This window comes from Eptesicus fuscus, chromosome 20 (assembly GCF_027574615.1).
Source record: "Eptesicus fuscus isolate TK198812 chromosome 20, DD_ASM_mEF_20220401, whole genome shotgun sequence".
NCBI lineage: Eukaryota > Metazoa > Chordata > Mammalia > Chiroptera > Vespertilionidae > Eptesicus > Eptesicus fuscus.
The window spans coordinates 35720945-35741013 of NC_072492.1; the positions used below are offsets into that span (position 1 = coordinate 35720945).

General features: G+C 52.1%; 2 protein-coding genes across 8 annotated transcripts in view; both read right to left on the reverse strand.

The window, feature by feature from the left end:
• Window positions 1-786: 786 nt before the first annotated feature.
• On the reverse strand, window positions 787-5173 carry GHDC (GH3 domain containing). 3 transcript variants are annotated; one of them, XM_008149363.3, is made up of 10 exons: window positions 5057-5173; window positions 4795-4878; window positions 4340-4623; window positions 3898-4019; window positions 3256-3757; window positions 2665-2857; window positions 2482-2553; window positions 2272-2405; window positions 1818-1903; window positions 787-1546 (listed from the first exon to the last, which is right to left on the reverse strand). In XM_008149363.3, the coding sequence occupies exons 3-10, from the start codon at window positions 4608-4610 to the stop codon at window positions 1328-1330; spliced, it is 1599 nt and encodes a 532-aa protein (XP_008147585.2). In that variant the 5' UTR covers window positions 4611-4623; window positions 4795-4878; window positions 5057-5173; the 3' UTR covers window positions 787-1327. The 3 variants fall into 3 exon arrangements, with proteins under 3 accessions (XP_008147585.2, XP_054565637.1, XP_028013067.2); XM_028157266.2 differs by having other exon boundaries at window positions 1481-1546; window positions 1818-1932; XM_054709662.1 differs by lacking the exon at window positions 4340-4623.
• A 2909-nt stretch (window positions 5174-8082) lies between these two features.
• STAT5B (signal transducer and activator of transcription 5B) overlaps window positions 8083-20069 on the reverse strand; it is a 65496-nt gene continuing 53509 nt past the window's right edge. For 4 of the 5 annotated variants that reach the window (XM_054709273.1, XM_054709272.1, XM_054709274.1 and 1 more), the window contains exons 12-19: window positions 19590-19682; window positions 16327-16533; window positions 15091-15185; window positions 14840-14970; window positions 13537-13707; window positions 11199-11250; window positions 10845-10949; window positions 8083-10675 (exon numbers count right to left, since the gene is read on the reverse strand). In XM_054709273.1, coding sequence (XP_054565248.1) covers window positions 10549-10675; window positions 10845-10949; window positions 11199-11250; window positions 13537-13707; window positions 14840-14970; window positions 15091-15185; window positions 16327-16533; window positions 19590-19682 — 981 coding nt within the window. In that variant the 3' untranslated portion in view covers window positions 8083-10548. Of the gene's footprint in view, window positions 10676-10844; window positions 10950-11198; window positions 11251-13528; window positions 13708-14839; window positions 14971-15090; window positions 15186-16326; window positions 16534-19589; window positions 19683-20069 lie in introns of those variants that run through there. The other variant, XM_054709275.1, reaches the window with a different exon arrangement.

Sequence of the window (20069 nt, forward strand, 5' to 3'; positions counted from 1 at the left end):
GGGACAGTGCCTGACGCATGTGGGATAGTGGGGTGTGGCCCTCGCGGTCGTGGCTTTCCTCAGAGGAGAGAGGTGGCTGGACAGGCGAGCAAGGCCGGGGATGGGTCAAAGGGCCTTTCGGGCTAAGCTGATTAGTCTTGACCCTGTGGGCACTGGGGAGCCGTGGAGGTTTTAGTGGGAAGGAGTCATGGGCTGATACAGGGACTGGGTGGGTGGGCGTTGGGGCCTGGATGTAGGGCATGGAATTCAGAAGTCATTCGGGGACAGAAGCAGAGACTTACACACGGGCGCTGCGTTCCTGAGGAGGAGCTGCTGGGCCCAGAGCAAGTCTCGCAAGCTCAGGAAGCCTCCGTGTCCCGCCGGGAAGATGGGCAGTTAACCCACGGAATCTCTGCGGTTGCTTCCTGCTGTGATGATTTGCAGTAGAGCCACTGCCTATGGCACTGATTTCTGGGTGTCCGGCCAGGAAAGGGACCCCTGCCGAGCCAGGGCCAGGGAAGTTGGGGAGTAGCCCCTTCACGTTTAGGTTAAGCTTGGGATGGGGAGAGGTGGGAGGAGGGGGCTCTGAGTCTTCTGGGTTGACCGAGGCCATGGCAGGAGTCCCCGAGGTCTCCTGAATGCACACACTTGGGGGCTCCCCAGCGGAGAGAGGGGGAGCCCTGTGATCAGAGCTGAAGGGAGGGGACAGGCTGCGGTGGGATCAGCGCCAAAGGGACTCTGTGTCAGGCTCTGCACGGGGCTCTGGAGTGTTTACAGTCTCCCCAAAAGTAGACCCTGAGCCAAGAATCGGGGTGCAAGAGGTTTATTTGGGAGGTGATCCTAGAAAACACCTCAGGGAGTGGAGACGGGAGGGATGCCTTAAGAACCCCATGTTAACGAGAGGGTTACCCCTGCCGGCAGCTGGCGCAGACACACTTCAGAACTGTCGCCCTGACGGACAGTGAAGCTGAGGTCGGTATTCACAACCCCTGTTCCTTGCTGACTGAGGGGTGCTCCTGGGAACACCAACTCCCAACACTTGCAGCCTGCGCGGCGCAGTGGGCTGGGAGACTCACGGGCCACCCCGTGTGTGGGAACTCTCCAGCAGGGTCCTCCAGAGGGGACCCACGGGGCTCCGCGCACGCCCTGCGGGGTCTGCTACACCCCTGAGGTCACCTCCTGGGAGCTGGCTGGCGAGGTTGGACCTCCCTAAGGCCCAGCAGCTCAGATGAGCGACTGAGAGGTGACACAGAGTCAAAGACCCTGGCCCAGGGTTCCCCATGCAGAGAGGCCCCGGAGGAAAGAGAGAGGCAGCTTGTGGGGTGGCGGGGCCAGCGGGCAGCCTCGCTCAGGACACCACTCTCCTCTGCAGGAGCTGGGCCAGGCGCCTGTGCCGGAGGACCCGGGGCATCTCCGGAGGGAAGGGGGCCGCGGGGGAGGCGGCGAGGGCCTCCCGGAGTGCTCTGAAGGCCCCCGGCCCCACCAGGTGCACGCGGGCAGGGCCCACGCTGCCGCGGAAGCGCAGGGACTTGTAGCAGGGAGAGGCTTCCTGGAGGCAGCGGTCCAGCTGAGGACAGAACGGCTGAGTGAGGCTGCTGCGTGGCCACGTGGCGTGTGGATGAGGTGCGCCGGACTGTGCCCAGTGTGTGTGTGGGTAGGAGTTTCACGTGTACATGTGTGTCTGGGACTCACCCCTCCCTTCTTAGAGCCTCGGGGAAGTCCTCCTCCCTGCCCCCACCTCCCCATCACTCCGCTGTGCCCACTGCACCTGGGCGGGGGGGGGTGGGGGTGCAGAGTGAAGGGGACATGCAGTCAGGCCCTGTCCCTGTCTCATTTACCTTGTCTCGATTTTCCTCCGACAGGTTCCTCAGCCCCCGCAGTGCCACAAACACCTCATAGTGGGGAGCCGAGCCCCCGGAGGAATCTGCAGACAGACCCCACGCACACGCACTCCTGTGAATGGAGCCGCTTCCAAAACCAGTGCCCACGGCCCCACCTCGTTCTTCCCTGCTCTGAGGTTCGTGGGAAAACAGGGGTTTCTTGGTGTGGAGGGGGGGTAAAGGAAGAGGAACCCACAGCCTCGTCCTAAATATGAACCAAGTCAGGAAAGTGACTAGGGAGAGGCTGCAGCAGGAGGGATGGGAGTGAGACCTGGGGAAGGACTCTTATCAGGAGCAACCAAGGAGGCTGGGTCTTACCTCCTTCCTCGAGCGCTCTCAGCAGGAGGGGCATGGATTGTGGGGGAGTTAACCCAAGAATGGGGGGCGGGCAGGAGCCAGTGGAGAAGCTTACCCAGAATGCTGCTCTCCACACAGGCATGGTCCAACAGCTTGGCCCCTGGCCACTGCCCCACCGCCCGGCTCAGGGCCTCAGAGAACATGTCCTCGCCAATGTCTTCTCCTCGCACACTCAGGGTCTGGCCCAGCCTGGGAAGGAAGGAGCGGGAGGCAGAGGGGCCCAGGGTTTAAGGACGGCCCCTCAGCCTCCCGGGGCGTCACCCACCTGCAGATGAACCTGACGACTGGGCACTGATTGTAGGCACCAACTACCCGAACCACGTCACCCAGGCGGCATCTGGCAGGGTGGAGTGAGGGGAGGTCAGGCCCAAGGACCCATCGGCTCATGCCCCTGGTCCCCAGCAGGTCCCAGAGGGCCCGAGGCGCCAGGGGGTGGGCAGATGATCACCTGGTAAGGCTGGCCTGGTCAGTCAACACCAGCTCGTATTCCTGGCCCTTCTGGGCCTCGGCCAACAGGATAGTGGTGGCAGCCTCTTCCTGGCCTCCCTCCTGGACTGGGAGCAGCTCGATCAAGGGAGCACCAGGCGGGAGGAGGTAGAGCCCAGCGGGCTGCTCTGGCCACAGGTTCAGGCCCACCACCCCTGCGGGAAGCAAGCAGCCTCTTCTGGTGGTGCCACCTCTTTCGGCTAGGCCCTCAGGCCTGGGCCTCCACCCTCTGAGCATCTGATTCTCCTGCCGCCCTCCCACCCCCTCCTTTGTGGCTTCCCCAGGCTCAGCACCCTGCTTCTGGGGCCCTAATTGGGAAGAGGCGGCGGTTCTGGGTGTGGCAGACCTGGGGGTAAATGCTGGGGCTGTGTGAATTTGTGCAACCTCTCTGAGCCGCAGTTTCTCCATCTGTAAAATGGAGCTGCTGGTGTTGGGGGGATAGACGGGTGTTGGGAGGATTGCATGAGATGATGACGTAGGGCTCACTCTAGGGCAGCCAGCAGTGTGCCCTCTGCCCCCTGGCCCCAGCTCCCCACCCCTGAGTCTTGCTGACCTCCAGAGGCAGCATAAGCAGGTGAGAAGAAGGCCAGCCCTTGGCACCACAAGGTCTCCAGGGCAGCCACCGCCTCGCCCTGGCCTCCTGCATCCAGGGTCACCACCACCTGCAGCTTGGGCCAGAGCCGCAGGGCCAGTCCTCGGGGTCCCTGCTCGAGGGCTTCCCGCAGCTCAGCTGCCCGTCTGGGGAGAGGCACTCCTGGGTTCCCGGCAGCTATTGCCTCCGCCAGCTCTTCGCCATCGGCCTCCAGGCCCGAGAAAACGTCCAGGAGTTCGACTGCCGTCCCGGCTTCCAGTGCCCGCAGCCCTGGGGACCTCAGTGCCTCCAGCAGCAGGGCCGCGGGGTCCTTGGCTCCAGGGGGGCTAGCCGGGCTGAGGGCGTGCCAAGGCCAGGGGAGAGGGCGGGGCCAGGGGGATGTAGGGGTCACACAGGCTGTGCTCCCGGGGGCCAGCGCTGCTGGGTAGGCCTGGTTGAGGGCTGCCAGACCCAGCAAGGTGGCCTGGAGGGAGACAAGAGAGGGTGTTGCCTGAGCCAGACCCTGAGCCCCCAGTTTGGGGATTCTTTGCCCGCCCTGATGGGAGGGTGTGGCTGCAAGTCGGGGTCCATGGTGGGGCTGGGCTCCAGCCTTCTGGGGTTTACCTGCAGAGAGGCCTCCCCAGGGTGCTGTTTTGTGGTAGGGGGCAGGAGCTGCTCCCCACTTTCTTCTTCTGGGGCCTGGCTGGCCTTGGTCAAAGGGAGATGATTCCGGAAGGTGGCCATATCTGTAGCCCCAGAGACATCATAAACTCCTCATGAAGCCACACAGAGTTTCCCAAGGGTTTCAGACAAGGCTGGGGAGACCCTTGAGGAAGGGACTTGGACCAGGCCTGGGTGGGGGACGGGGCTATCCGGGTCCAGGGCGGGAAAAGTCCTCTCTGACGATCCTGAGCCTGGGGAGGGTCTCTGGGTCAGCCTCTTTGCATTGGGAGCAGGACAGGGTGGGGGGGGGGGGGAGGAAGGGGGCTCTTTAGGTTCTGGAATATGACTGTTCTGTGGGGTTCCTTCCTCTTTGGGCCGCCTCCCCAGACCCGGGAACACACACCTGTGCTCCCCCTGAGAGGAGCGCGGGGACCCTGGGCTGCCTTCAGACACCAGCTGAGGGCCTGCTGCTGGCGCGGGCCCGCGTGCAGGGTGCTCTGCTCCAGCCTCCACTGCTGCCAGGCGGCTGCCCAGCACAGGGCCCCGCATGCCACCCGGTGCTGCAGGCTGGCAAGCCAGGACGGCCCGGGCCCCTGGGGCTGCTGCCGCCAGAGCACGGCCAGGAGCGGCAGCAGCAGCAGCAGCAGCAGCAGGAGGAGCAGGAGCAGCAGCATCTCCAGGCGGCTCCTGGAGGAGGAAGGGCCGGGAGTGCTGGTACTGCGGCTGCCGGGGCTCACCCATTTCTGACCCCCCTTCTACCTCACGCAGGAGAACCCAGGACAGAGCAAGTGTAGGAAGAAGCCAGGACCCCCGTCAGGCAGTGAGAAGGAGAGCTTCAGGTTTTAGCGTCCCACTGACCTGAGTTCGGATCCTGGCTCTGCCACTGGCTATGTGTATGGCCCCAGGTAGTTCAGGTGGCTGCTCTGAGCTCCGTCCCCCCGTCTGTCAAATGGGAACACAATCCCCGCCTCAGAAGGTGCAGAGAGGGCTCGGCACGGTGCCCAGCGCCCAGCGGCTGCTTGACGAAGGAGTGGCTCTGCTTCCCCCGCCCCAGGACCCACCCTGTCCCAGCTCCCGGTCCCTCCTGAGCCCTGGGCAGTGGTTCGTGTCCCACATGTACCTGTCACAGCCCACTTGTGCCTACTCCCAGCACCCAGGGCCCCCTCAGCACCCCCAGCTCAGCGTACAGCTGACCCAGAAAGGGCCATGGCTTTAAAGCGCTGGGCCTCACAACAGGGAAATCCGGTCACTGGGCCGGAGGGAGGAGCTGGGATGGGGGGGGGGGTGCTCTTAAAGGAGCAGGTTGCCTAAGGGGGAGGGGCATGCTGGGTGCTGGCCCATGCTGGCAGACATGGGAAGCGAGGGCTAGAAGGGCATGGTCCTCAAATTTGTGCAGGTGAAGGAAGAGAAAGTGGACTGCGTGGGAGAGAGCGCCAGGAAGCAGCGTCGGCTGGGGCGGGGCACACAAACAGCGTCGTCTGGAGCAGATTCAAGCTTGAGGACTGTTAAAAACCAACGTTTTCTCCCAGCCCAGAAAGCCCCCCCACCAAGAGAGCAGAGAAAGAAAGACACCTTTGTTACTGAAGAAACATTACGTTAGAAGGTGGTGCGCTGAGAGACTGCAAAGACGGAACAGAATCTCACCCCTCGTAGCCGAGTAGGTAGAACCCATCACACAGTGTTCTCGAGAGAAGTGATAACTAGTCCTCAGGTAGAACCCATCACACAGTGTTCTCCAGAGAAGTGATAACTAGTCCTCGAGCCGGAGAATCTGACGGCGCCACCTGTCCCCGTACTTCATCCGATTTGGGGTCACAACCTGCGATAGCTTCCTGGCTTCATCCCAAGGAAACACAAACTTCCAGTGACTCCGGGGAGCTTTGCAACTTGGAGCAAGGCAGCCAGGCTCGGACCCTCCTGCGGTGGAGTTTGGGAAGTTGTGTGAGGCTCTTCTGCGGCCCATGGTTCACCCCCCTCTGCCTCCACCTGTGCTCTGGACCAGGCTCTTCGACACTAACACCCCTCCCTCGACCCCTCCCCTGGCTCTGTGCCTCGCAGCATCTCTCCCTGCTTTTCACCGCTCCTTTGCACAGGTCTGCTCTCAGTCTATACCCGCCGCGCCCTCCACCCTTGCGTTCACTCCTTTATTTCTTGCTGAGATATTGTGCTTGCTTTTTAAAACACAACAGCGTTATTATATGTAATTCACACAAATCACCCATTTAACGCGTACAATGCAATGGTTTTTAGTATATTCGCAGGTACGTGTGACACCAACAGTCAATTTTATACTATTTTTGTAACCTCAAGAGTAACCCTGTACCCTTTAGCTATACCCCTCAATCAAGCTAATCCCATCTTCCTCCACCACAGCCCTAAGCAAACACAAACCTACTTTCTGTATCGATGTGCCTATTCTGGACATTTCACATAAGTGGAATCACACAACACATGGTCTTTTGCATCTGGCTTCCTTCACTTAGCATAATGTTTACAAGGTTCTTCTCTGTGTTGCTGTGGACCACCAGTTCATTTCTTTCTATTGCCAAATCGTATTCCATTGGAGCTAACACCATCCAAATGTGCTGTGTAAACACCATCACGTTTGTTTACCCATTCACCCATTGATGGACATTTGGTTCATTTCCGCTCTTTGACTGTTATGTAGAATGAACATTTATGTGCATGTTTTTCTTTCTTTATTTAAAAAATATATTTTTATTGATTTCAGAGAAGAAGGGAGAGAAACATCAATGATGAGAGAGAATCATTGATGGGCTGCCTCCTGCAAGCCCCACACTGGGGATCAAGCCCGCAACCCGGGCATGGGCCCTTGACCGGAATCGAACCTGGGAGCCTTCAGTCCACAGGCTGATGCTCCATCCACTAAGCCAAACTGGCCAGGGCAGTGTACATGTTTTTCTGTGGACATACAGTTTTTCTTGTGTCAAGAATAGCTGGGTTGTATAATAACTCTTTCTTAACTGTTTAAGGAACGGCTAAACTGGCTTCCAAAGTGCCTGCATCATTTTACATCCCCACCAGCGGTCCACGAGGGTTCCGATTTCTCTACATCTTTGCTAACTTATTACCTGGCCTTTCGATCTAGCCATTCTAGTGGGGTATGAAGTGACGAGTCTATTTTAATTTTCCTGGACTAGTGACGTTGAGCACATTTTTATGTGCTTAGTGGCCATGTGTATGTCCTCTTTGCAGACATGTCTTTTCAGATCCCTTGCCCATTTTAACTGGGTTGGCTTTTCACTATTAAGTTATAAGAGTTCTTTACATATTTCACAAACTAGTACCCTATGACCTGCAAGCATTTTCTCCTGTGGGTTGTCTTTTTATTTTCTTGATAGTGTCCTTTGTGTGGGAACATTTCCTGGGGTGTACCAAAACTGACTTCCCAAGGAGAAGAGAGCAGGACAAAGAATTAAGCGAAGCGTTTGTTAAGAGAACTGACGGACAGCAGCTGTCTCGGGCAGCCTCCGGACGATGGATCTCCACACCACAGAAGGGACGAGAGCTGGGAATCCACAGCCTTCGGGAACACTGGTGGCTCTTAGCCAAGGGGCACAGGCTTGGTAAGAGCCGAATATTCCAAAGCACTAAACAACGAAATGGGCCCACTTCTCCACGCAAGAACATGCCTTTCAGGTGACACAGGTGTAATTTTCAAAACATCATGTGAGCAGGAAGGTAAGCAATGCCCCACTCTGCTCTGGCCAGTGTGGCGCAGGGGATAGAGCGTCGGCCTGCAGACCGAAGGGTCCCGGGTTCGATTCCGGTCCAGGGCACGCACCTCTGTTGCAGGCTCCTCCCCAGCCCGGGGCCCCTGGTCGGAGTGCGTGCAGGCGGCAACCAATCGATGTGTTTCTCTCACATCCATGTTTCTCTCGGTCTTCCCCTCTCTCTTCCACTCTCCCTAAAATCAATGGGAAAATACCCTCGGGCGAGGATTAAAGAAAAAAAAAAAGAAGAAATAAAAAGAAATGCCCCCATCCGCCATCAAACCTGGCGCCTGCTCTCAGAGGAGCCAACTCCCAAACAGTCCCCCTTCAGTCACACTGATGCTCGCCAACGTTCCCCTTTCAGACCGCCCTCCCTCGCCCTCGGATTGGAAAACAAAACAGGACTCCATACTGCCCCTTCAGAGCAAGGCTTTATTGTAACATAAAATACACTATTTTGTGATGGGCCCAAGTAGAATTGTACACAATACTATTTTTTTTTTTTTTGCTGGCTATATGCTAATCGGCCTCAACACTAAAATATGTATCTGAAATAATTCCACAAAGTTTTAAAGAGAAAAGTTATAAAAAGTATACTTCCATTTTAAGTTATATCCACTTTGTCTCCCCGCCACCCCCACAAAACCCTGCACGCCGCACACGTGGAGCTGGGACACGGATGACTCTGTGCGCCTGGGAGCGAGGGAGAGGAGGCGGCGGTCCAGGCTTCCCGCGGCCTCCGCTGGTTCGCAGGGACAGGGAGAAGAGAGTATAATGCAGACAGCGAGCGCACCTTTCAGTCACGAATCTCTCCCGCCGACAGGCACAGTTCTCAGGGAAACTGAGGACAGTTCAGCAACTGTACAAGCGTGGGAAGGAGCCCGACACTCGGCACCCGTCCCCCCAACCCCACTGCCAGCTGTAAAGTGAGAGCTAGACCTCAGCAAGCCCCAGGGCTGGGTCCACTTCCCAGTGGGTCAATCCCCACCCCCACCCCCCAGCTGGGACAATGAGGGCCCCACTCTGAGGCAGGTGTTGGGGAAGCCTGAGGGACAGGCAGGTGAGGGCTCTTCACGACGGGGTCAGGCTTCCTTTCGCCTTTCCCCAACACTCCCATCCTCACAGGTGGGATTTTAATTGAATCCTGAGGGGTACGTAAGGGGCTTAGCAGCATCCTGCATCACCGCTGGTATCCATGGAGGGGTCGGCCTGCTCCTCAGAGGCAGAGAGATTCTACTGCCTGGCATAGAAAAATAAATCAGTGTATGAAACCAAGCCAGGGCAAACAGCAGCTTTTAAAAAGTCGTTTTCCAATAAATAATTTACTACAGAGAAATATTTTCCTTTAACATCAAAACACTGATAAGTTCAGAAGTTATTTTTTTTTTTTGTAAAAAAAATATGTTTATTTACTCACACATATAAAAATAAGGTTTTTAGGGCCATTCTCTCCTGGGCCTAGTCATGTCCTTTTGGAGAGGGGGGCTAGGAGTGACCTTGTAGGCCTAACCTGAAAACTATACCTGCTCCCCTCTCTTCCCACCTGCCTGCCATAGCCCACGCCTTCCTTCTGGCATGGAGCCACGGAAGAAACTATGGACGAAATTATGCTTGAGGCTTTTTTTTTTTTTTTTTTTTTTTGCAGCTTACCAAACTTCCAGCAAACCTGCTGACTGCATGTCCCCAAATTCCCAATGCCTGACACCCAGCACCCTGCACCAGGTGGGCAACACCACCTGCTGGACATGCTGGCCCTGGGTTCAGACCGCACTCCTGCCACCCACTCCCCGAGACATCGCGCGTGAACAGTGAAGGGAAATGAGGTGACCTGGGTAGGAGAGGCACAGGACCCGACACAGGAAGAAAGAATTTTGATGTCAGATGAGGGGGCGGAGGGGAAAACAAGAAGTCCCAAGTTAGAAACGAAAACACCATCCGACGTTTGCAAAAAAGCTGGTATCAGTCAGCCTTGCAGCGTGGAGGAAGGATGGGCAGGTGGGGCGGCAGCTTCCCTGGGTGACGGAGGCGACGTCCTCGGCGCCTGCGGGTCGGGGCTGGGCATTCCACTCTGGCCGCGACACAAAGGACGCCAACACGGCAAGCTGCGGTGACGTGGCCCTCTCTTCTTCACTCTAGGGCATCTGCTCGTGTGTACACACAGAGGAACGGAGTGAGAGGAGGAGAGAGGGACACAGCCAGGGAGGGGAGGAGGGACGGAGAACACATGAAGATGGGTGACGTGTTATTTATAAAAGCCACTACCCATCCGAAGACCTCTGGCTCCCCTTGCTTCAACAGTCCTCCTAAGTCTCCCCTTTTCCCATCCCTACCCAGGAAAATGGGGGAGGGGCACAGGGGAGGGGGGCGGTTTCTTTGTCAAGAGGCCGTTTCCACGTTGCAGAAGAAAAGCAGAGACAATCATGGTTAAAGCACAACGGCTTGGCAGACACAGTGACAAAGACGCACCAGAGAGGAGGTGCTTTCTCCTCCCTGCGTCCTTCTCTCACTTGAACAGCCACATGCCAAAGTCCAGCCACGCTCAAGACACATGGCCACGTGCCAGGGCGCGTGGAACCGCCTGCCTTTGTGCGCAAGGTTCAAACCACCACAGCCTCTGTCTGCGGCCCCAGTGCTGCAGCTGACCTCTGGACAGCAAGGGGGAGAAACACCATGACGACAAACTCACACTCGCACACGCACACGCACACACACACGCACACGCCCTTCACTGGTGCCACCGTGCACAGAAACACTAAAGTCACAACTAGTATTAACACTTCACATTATGAGTATTGAGAAGCGATTCATGGAATTAAAACATCCACAAGAGTAACTCCTCTGGCGAGGACCAAGAAGCTGACGATGGCGATGGAGGAGGTCACGACTGCGCATGAGGGATCCACTGAGTGTCCATAGGTCGGCCCAAGAGTTCCTCCACGCGGCGCGCCACGTCCATCGAGTCGTCCAGATCGAAGTCGCCGTCGTTGTCAAGGACGGGGTCAGGGCTTGGGAGGGAAAGAGAAGAGATGAAGGGGGAGGGAGCGCCTGTCGGAGACCAATGATGAGGAGCAGAGACCACCCCAGGCCCTGCACCCCGCCCGGTGAGCAGCCGGAGGCCAAGTGCCCAGTCCCAGCCCTCCCCGCCCCATGAAGCCCTGTAAGAACACAACCTACTTCTGCGGGTACATGTTATAATGAGCCTGGGGACACACAGCCGGGGAGGGGGCCTGGTCCATGTAGGTGGCACTGCCCCCAGCAGAGTCTGCAGATGTCACAAACCTGGAGGAGGAAGCAGAGCAGAACAGAGCCTCAGCGCCCTCGGCCTCAGGGCAGCCGCTGACACGGGAGGGGGGCCCTGGGCACTGGCCCATGGTGAGACCAAGCCCGGTTCCCTCCCCAGGGCTGAGGCAGGTGTTAGGGGGAAGGGAACACTGGGCCCTTGGACGGAAGGGGGTGGTGGTGAGGGGTGAGGACAGCGGGGGGAGAACAGAGGCAGCAGGAGACCGGAGCTGGACCCCCGACACTTACTCAGGGACCACTTGCTTGATCTGTGGCTTCACGTATCCGTCCACCGCTTTAGCTGCCGAGGGGGAAATGGTGATGAGAACCAAAGTTCTCAAATGAAATAAAAATGAAATCTCCCTTATGAATCACATCTTTTCCTAGGATAGGACACAACCACCTGATTTATCTTAGGATCTGACACCAGCACCTAACACTTCAATCTGGTAGGACGGCCTGGCATAGGGAAGTCTCAGTCCTAATACTGCCAGTGAAGAGATCTTCCAAGTTGGCTTGCATGTGCTTATACCTTCTGCAGACCACAGAAAGCATATACTTCAATACAAATCGAAACCCAGCATTAACTGCTTACTAACTGTGAAAGGAAAAGTATCTTTAAAGAGTTTACAGTCGCAGATTCGGCGGAGGGACAGGGCTTGCTCTGTGTCCTAGGGGACAACATTAGGACCAACAGGAGGAGGTCAGACGAGGGCCAAGTCTCCGTCAGATACGGAAGAATGTTGTCATAAATAGAACGGCCCCCAAAGAAATGGGAATGTCTTGGGAAGAGCTGGTTTCCTTGTCACTGGAGGTTTTCACTAGGAAGGTACGCAGTTGTCAGGATCACACAGAACACTCCACGCCTTAGAGAAGAATTGCTTTGACCTGCTGACCTCAGAGCTTACTCTGAGTATCTACTCTTCGGGAAAGGGAATGTCACTCAGTGTCTGCAGGTAACCTGATGGTCACTCAGTCCGGTGAGTGGTTTGTGCCTGGTGGCTGTTGAGAAGGATGCTGGTGTGTGTCTCTTTTCCACTCGCCACAGAATCCCACTGGGATGTGGCCGGCTAGGGGAGAAACCTGAAAGTGACCTGGCCAGCCATAGTTACGACTTTTTAAAAGGCTGATTATGGAAATCCAGGGAAGTAGGGATGTGAGAGTCTGGAGTCGGCAAATGAAGTCCTGTTTCCTGGGAATGTAAGTATGGGAATAAGCATAATCCTGACGATAGGAGACATGAAGGTGAAATGCTACATGGTTCTAAAGTGCTTGGTACCCAAACCTGCTTCTTCTAGGCTTCAAATGTCAGGGGGCTGCATTTTCAGAACATCTCATGCTTTTTGTGCTTTTCACAGTCTACAGAGAATTTTACAGATTGGCAGGAAAGATAAAAAAAAACAAAGAAATGCTGTAAAAAATAGAATGTAATAATCTAGATTAGCTGTGCTAACAAAAAGAAGCAGTGAGATAGATTTTAATTCAAAATATCATATAAACCTAAAATGATCTGTTTTTTTTTAAAATATAGCCATCACATTAGAGTGGGAAGGCATGACATATAGGAAAAAGGTAGACTGATGGGGCTACGTCGCCTAATTACAAATCTTTGTGAAATAAAACTTCAGCAAAATAAAGCTTAAATGTTAAAAGAAGAATGACACGCTGAGAAAAATAATTGCTATGTATAACCCAGGGTTTATCTACTATAGAAAACTATTTACACATCATTAAGGAAAAAAGGGACTCCAAAAGGAAGATAAGCAAGGAACATGAACGCACTTCACGGGAAAAAATACAAATGGCCAATATGTAGACGTTAAGAAATACAGGCTCTGATGCTAGACTCTCTGAGCTCCAATCCTGGCGTGGCCTCTTCCTAGCTGTGTGGCCTCTGGCAAATCACTTACGTCTCGGTGCCTCAGTTCCTCATGGGTAAAAGGGGGACAGTAATAGTAACTACTTCACAGACCCCTTTTGAGGATTAAATGAGATTCTACATAAAAATGTGCCCAAAAGAGGACCTGGTACTCAATAAGCATTCAACAAATGTTAGCTGTTACTAGTATTGTATTTATTATTGTTGTCATTATCATTATATGAAAAGGTGTTTTGACCTTACCTGGAATCAAATAAATGAAAATAAAACCTGAGATGTCATTTTTATGCCAATCAGAGCCAAACCTGAAACCGATGAACAGATTTTATGACTGGCAGGAGGATGAATGGATTCTTTTTTCTTTTCTATACTTTTCTGGACATTTTATAATAAATACATAAAACTTTTATGCTCAGGAAACAAAACCATCTCTGATTTGAAAAACAAAATTTTGCCTTCCTAATTTTGTTTGATTTAAGCTTGTGTTAAAAGCAATTTGTTCCCTTCAATTTGGCATTTGGGGTTAGTGGCAGGTGTGTTTTCTGGATGACTGCAGAATACAGCCCAGGATTTACATCTGCCCTGGATAATGCTCAAGTAACTGTAGGTAACTGCGTAGATTTTCACGCAAGGCAGACAGACACACACACACACACACACAAATAACCCAAACACAACAAAACCAAATCGGAATGCGAACATTGTTACCAGTGGCAGGCTCGCATGGAACTGGTGTGTAATATTTGGAGTATACTTCATCTTTCGGCCGATCGGGGAACACATAGATAAGGTAATCCAGGTCCCCCAGGCGGTCGGCTAGGGACCGAATGGAGAAGTCTCTGGTGGTAAAAGGCATCAGATTCCAAAACATTCTTTCCTCTAGATCAATAAACAGAATAATGATATTCTAAACATAGTTTCTGAACAAGAAGTCTTAATACCCAAATATTCTACAAATTAAAATTGTACGCCCCCCCCAAAAAAAATCTCCATTTAAAAATAACTACAGGTTATAGATCAAATAGCTGCTTTTAAAATTAATTAATTTTTAAATGTTTCATTGATTCTTTAAAACAAAATTTTAAGAGACAGAGGAAGGGAAAGGGAGAGAGAGAGAGGGAGAGGGAGAGAGAGAGAAAGAAAGGGAGAGGGAGAGGAAAGGGAAGGGGGAGGGGGAGGGAGGGAGAAACATCAATGTGAGAGAGAAACATCTCATCGGTTGCCTCCCATACCCAAGGATGGCACTCGGCCAACTGAACTAGGGCTCGAGTGGCTGTTTTTAAAAGCCATGGGGAGATGGCTGGTGATGCATTCATCACTTTCCTAGAGATCCAGTGATCTCCCTCAGGTGGCTTCCAGTTAAACGCCCTTCTGTCCCTTTCTAGAAGACACTTATTGACTCCCTATGCCCTGTACGAAAGCGTGTAAGAGAGACAGGAAGCAGGTCCGCGGCCGGAGGACACGTGAGCACGACTAAACGCTGCTGAAGTCTTCAAGCCACACAACGCGAACGCGGAAGCTGCTGTTACCTTCTTCGGGAGGGTCAGAGGGAAGAACTAACGCTCTGGGATGAAAACGACCAGTGACAATGTCCTTGTGTCAGTCAGAATACAGGGATCATGAAAGTAACATTATTTCTATGTGAACGACTCCAACTAATTCCAGTAAGTTTTCACTGAAACAGGCTCAGGGTTGAGTCATGAGAAGGTGGACATTTCAAAAGGGAAGCAGTGGAGAAAGTGCACTGGACACTGTGTGGCAAGCAGCTACCTCGGGGTTATCCATGTGCGTTCCTCAAAATTAGTGCTTGAGCTTCCCATCATGAGATGGTACACAGGCTCTGGTATCCTCTGCAGCTGTGTGCTGGGTGCACACGTGTGCGTCCCATAATTAGTACCGGCCTCAGCAAAGCAAACGGACTCACGGAAGTGTATGCTGAAGTGACCTTGCAACAAAAGCAGTTCACTGGAAGCCCTCTGGCCTCTGCTCTTAAACAGGGAGGGGCACTCACGAGAATCAAACTTCCACGCAATGGTGATCCCACCAATTTCGGAGTCGCTGAATCTCAGCAGGAAGGTCCCATCGGGCTTGTTAATGAGTAGATCATGGGCCTGTTGCTTATTCACGAAACCCAAAATAGCCCTGGATCACAGAGGTCAAAGGAGCAGAAGCAGAGTGTGATTTATTTATCTATTTATTTATAAACCCGTAGAAAGACAACCTTCTTACTTTATGGCAGACGTAAGAAATGACGATTCTCACCCATCGTTCCAATGAGGCTTGAGATGTTTTTTTAACACTTCCATCACACCATCAAACCACTGCCAGAAAGTGTAATTCCGTCCTGGTAAATTCTCCTGATGGGAGACACAGCAATGAACCCAAGAAGGCAGAGGTAACACGCGGGAGAGTACCTGTATCTACTTTCACTGGAAGAACCAAACGGAAAACAAACACCTACACTGTCAGAATCATACAAATGGAAAGGCCTGCCTGAGTTTTCCCAAATAAATGGTCCTACAGCAACAACAACTACAACAAAACAGGACAGGGGAGGAAAGAAGGAAACAGGGCAAAACCGCACAGAGCGATTCCCAGCCCCTGCTCCGAACACCTTCCACCTGGCTGCCTGGTCCTCGGCTGTTTTTGATGTGGACTCAGGGACCACCAGCAGCACCCAAGAGCTTCTGAGAAATGCAAAAATTTCAGGCCTCATCCCAGACCCTCTGAATCAGAGTGGGCATCTTAGCAAGATGCCCAGGGGGCTTGTACATTTGAACTGGATTTGATCACAAGGCCACAGAGATTGCTCCATCACACAGCAGTCACCAACTATTTATCAGCAAAATGCAGTTATTGGATTCTAGTGAAATTCCTGCTTCCCCTATCAAAACACCTCTGACGGCCAGCCAACACGTTGGCCGACTGGTTAACACACAACCACTTAAAACAGTTAGACTCAGAGACTATGAGATCTCGGAATGAGGGTGCTTAAAACACCGGGGGGGGAGGGGGGAGCTGGGGGGCGATGGTGTAAAAAGGAAAACGAAAGTTCAATTTCAAATCGAACTTTCAAATCATTCAGGGATGACATCTGAATGAGCAGATGCTAGAGGAAAAGTGTCCTCCATCAGCATCCGCATGGGTGGGCTGGGGGCCTGACTTTGCACCTCACACCAGGGAACATCCGAGTCACCGGGACAGAGCCATGACGTTCGGATCATCGCCAAAGCTGCTCTTCTCCCGAGTCACGCGAACGTTTCCTCGGCTCCGCTCCCTTTGTAAAATGCACTAGCGTCACACAAAGCCCGATTTACTTAATATTCAAAGGTGTAATTTTCTACATAAAAAGTATGTCGCTGTCTGTCTATTCAGGAGCTTCCTATGACTTCAGGCGCATTTTATTAGACGGGAAGCCCGGGGGCCCGGGAAGGGAGACTCCTGCAGGCGTCTGGTTTGAAGGGACTGATCTCAGGGCAGCCGGCGGCGGGCCCTCACCCTGTTGAACTGGGACCAGGACACGGACATGCCGTTGTAGTCCTCGAGGTGGCTGCTGCTGCTGTTGAACAGCTTCTGCGCCAGGAACACGAGGTTCTCCTTGGTCAGGCCCCGGTTGCTCTGCACTTCGGCCTTGAACTTCATGTTGAGCGCTTCACACAGCTGCGGCCACAGCACTTTGTCAGGCACGGCAAAGGGCACCCTGCCCTGCGGGGGAGAGAAGCCAGGACCTTATGAGAGAACAGTTGCATGATTTGTTTCCTCAGCCCACGAAAGGAAAACACTGGCGGCGGGATGGCGTGACAAACGTTTGTCTGACGGAGTCTGAGGATAAACGCAAACTCTCATGGGGTGTGCGGTTCTGGAAACTGAGGCTCATTTCACCTTCTTTGCACACAATACAGAGGGCAACCTCGTGCTGCCGAGAGCGTTCTGCAAGTGGTGCAACCCTACATCCTCACGGCCACTAAAGCAAAACATGACTGAGGTCTGGCTGTAAACTCAACGGGACCAGAAATCTAAAACACTGATTCTCTAGGTACAGAGAGAGACTGTGTGTGTGTGTGTGTGTGTGTGTGTGTGTGTGTGTGTTTACACGCTCATACATGTGTGTGCACAAGTGTAATCCTTGCCTTTGACAACTTCTGCCAAGAAAGAACTCTGGCTCAAAGTGAAACAACTTAAGGAAGAATAGTAACTATGAGTTAGCTTTATTAAAAACAGGTGAGAATATGAATTTGTAACAAACTGCTTTTCCTTCCATTCAGCCATAGTACTTCATTTTAATTATCATAAAAATATTTTTGAGTAGGCAATTCCTTCACATGAAATAAAATTTTTAAAATACAGCAAGTTAGACAGTGAAGTCTCTTTCCCTATCATGTCCCCTAGCAACCCAGCTCCTCTTCCCAAAGGCATGTGGTGTAATTTCTTGTTTACAACTCCAAAGATATTCTATGCTGGCCTGCAAATACATATAACTTTTCCTTTTAAAAAATACAAATGGAAGCATAAAATCCACATGTCCTGCATCTCCCTTTTTTCACTGAATACTATATCTGGGAGACCTCACATCAGCATGTAAAGAAATTCCTCATTTCTGTTTGTGGCTGCTAAATATTCTACAACTAGAGGCCCAGTACACGAAATCTGTGCTCGGATGGGGTCCCTAGCGGCTGCCAGCCAATAGCCGGGGCCTCCCTTTGGTCCACGCTGCCCCCTGGTGGACAGCATATGTCATAGCGAGCGATCGAACTCCCGATTGGAAGAACTCCCGAGGGGACACTTTGCATATTGGGCTTTTATACAGATAGATATGGACAGGATACTGTATTACAAGTAGCTACATCAGGGTTATACATCTGTGTTTCTCAAAATTAGTACTTGTGTTTCCCATAAGATTTTAGACAGGCTCTGGAATCTTCTGCTGCTTTGTCATGGGTATACAGTTGTGCTTCCCATAATTAGTACTGGCCTCAGCAAATAGTAAGTACTCACTAAAGTGTATGTTAAAGCAATCTTGCAACAAAAGCAGTTAACGTTAATGGAAGAATAATAATATATTCAACCAGACCCCCATAGATGCACATCTATGTCTCAGCCTTCAACCTTCAGCTAAGCAATACTGCAATACGCTTATATCATGACAAATATACAGATGTATCTATAAGTTCCCATAAGTATGTATTTATTTTAAAACAGTGTAAAATAAATGCACCCTAACATTCTGAAAATGTTTTTAAAAAAATGCTTATTTATTGAGACAAGATACTTTAGCAATGACATGTTGCAGGGGATGCCGAAGTGGCCGGGGGGGGGTGAGGTCTGTGGACAGGCAGAGAAGGGGATGAGAGATGTGGCAATCCTATCCAGCAGGCTTATCAGGACAAGATAGAGGCAGATCGCTTTAAAAAAGAGCCTCACACTCAGGGTGAGTAGCACAGCACAGCAGACTTTCTGATAAGAATCTCACCTCTGAAGCAAATATACTGTTCTGTAAAGAAAACTGTTGAGAATGTAAGACTGTTCCCTTTAGAGAAGAACATACTTTTATGTCCCAAATAACAACTAGACCACTTTAATCATGCTTTTACAGACTAAGCTCCACTGGAAATACACGTAGAACTGGGCCTCCTGAAATGGTGTGAAAATGCCCAGCAGGCAGCACACCAGTGGTATTCAGAGAGCATTTGGGTGCATAAACCCCTAACATCGTGTTTTTACCCTTAGTCCATGGTCGGCAAACTGCGGCTCGTGAGCCACATGTGGCTCTTTGGCCCCTTGAGTGTGGTTCTTCCACAAAATACCACGGCCTGGGCAAGTCTATTTTGAAGAAGTGGCGTTAGAAGAAGTTTAAGTTTAAAAAATTTGGCTCTCAAAAGAAATTTCAATCGTTGTGCTGTTGATATTGGGCTCTGTTGACTAATGAGTTTGCCGACCACTGCCTTAGTCAAAGCATCTCCTTCTTCATGAGAGACCTGGGATGAATCACAGAACCTAAAATTTGGAAACTAAATGTCACCCTCATTTACTGGAAGGAGGATGACAGGAAGCAATTTCTAAGCGAAAGGGACCTCCTGAGAGGTCTCTCTAGAAGGAACCTGGGAGTCCCAACTTCCACATATGGTTTCCCCCAATGATTCAAAACAAAACTTACTGAGCATGGAGTCTGAGACAAGCATTTTGTATGTTATGTAGTTTATCTTCCTAACAACACTATGGAGCATTATGATTCTGGGTGGTAGACACTTAGGGGCCTTAAGCTCAGAGAGGGAAAGTGAATTTCCCACAGCCTCAGTGTGAGGACATGGTGTGGCTTGCCCTGAAACCTTGGCCTGGCTTCAAGCCCATCCTCTTTCCATTTTCTTTCTTTCCTTTTTTTTTTTTTTTTTAAAAAAAATATTTTTTATTGATTTTTTACAGAGAGGAAGGGAGAGGGATAGAGAGTTAGAAACATCAATGGAAGAGAAACATCAATCAGCTGCCTCCTGCACACCCCCTACTGGGGATATGTGCCTGCAACCAAGGTACATGCCCTTGACCGGAATCGCACCTGGGACCCTTCAGTCCGCAGGCCGACGCTCTATCCACTGAGCCAAACCGGTTAGGGCCTCTTTCCATCTTCTACACACATTCCCTTCTGTCTCCCACCAACAGAAACAGCATTTTTCTTCCTCTATGCTCTTTCGGGGGTAACACGTGAAAGAGATTCACGACACCAGCATCAAGATCTGGAGACCCGCAGGCCCAAGGGATCAACTCACAGATTCCGCAAAGGCATTGTCCCAGAGAACAGTGGCCGTCGCGTTGTTGTCCTGGCTGCCGTGGACAATCACCACCACCGGGAGGGACAGGGTCTGCAAAGACACAGAAGAGCTGAGTGCCCACAAGCCACACCTTCTTCCCCTTCTCTTCTTTTTTTCATTCTTCTGCAAGTTTCCGTAAATGTCACCTGGGATACAGAATGTGAACGGCTCTGGGAATAACATGACTTTTCCATCCACTTTGGCAAAATCTTAGACATTTCAGATCTGGTAAAATAGATTTTACTAGATATTTCTGAAGGATGGACTAAGTCCTCTAAGTTACACAGAGAACAAGAGAGAGAAGAGAGAGTATGGCCCGGCCGGTGTGGCTCGGCGGTTGAGCATTGACCCACAAACCAGGAGATCACAGTCCCATTCCAGGTCAGGGCACATGCTTGGGTTGTGGGCTTGATCCCCAGTGGGGGGGCGTACAGGAGG

Coding starts and splice junctions, on each gene's coding strand:
- GHDC (XM_008149363.3), bottom strand. CDS start 4,610: ATGCTGCTGCTCCTGCTCCTCCTGCTGCTGCTGCTGCTGCTGCTGCCG. Junction 4,020..4,339: donor TCCTCTCAGGGGGAGCACAG/GTGTGTGTTCCC, acceptor CTGGGGCTACAG/ATATGGCCACCTTCCGGAAT. Junction 2,406..2,481: donor GTCGTCAGGTTCATCTGCAG/GTGGGTGACGCC, acceptor CTTCCTTCCCAG/GCTGGGCCAGACCCTGAGTG.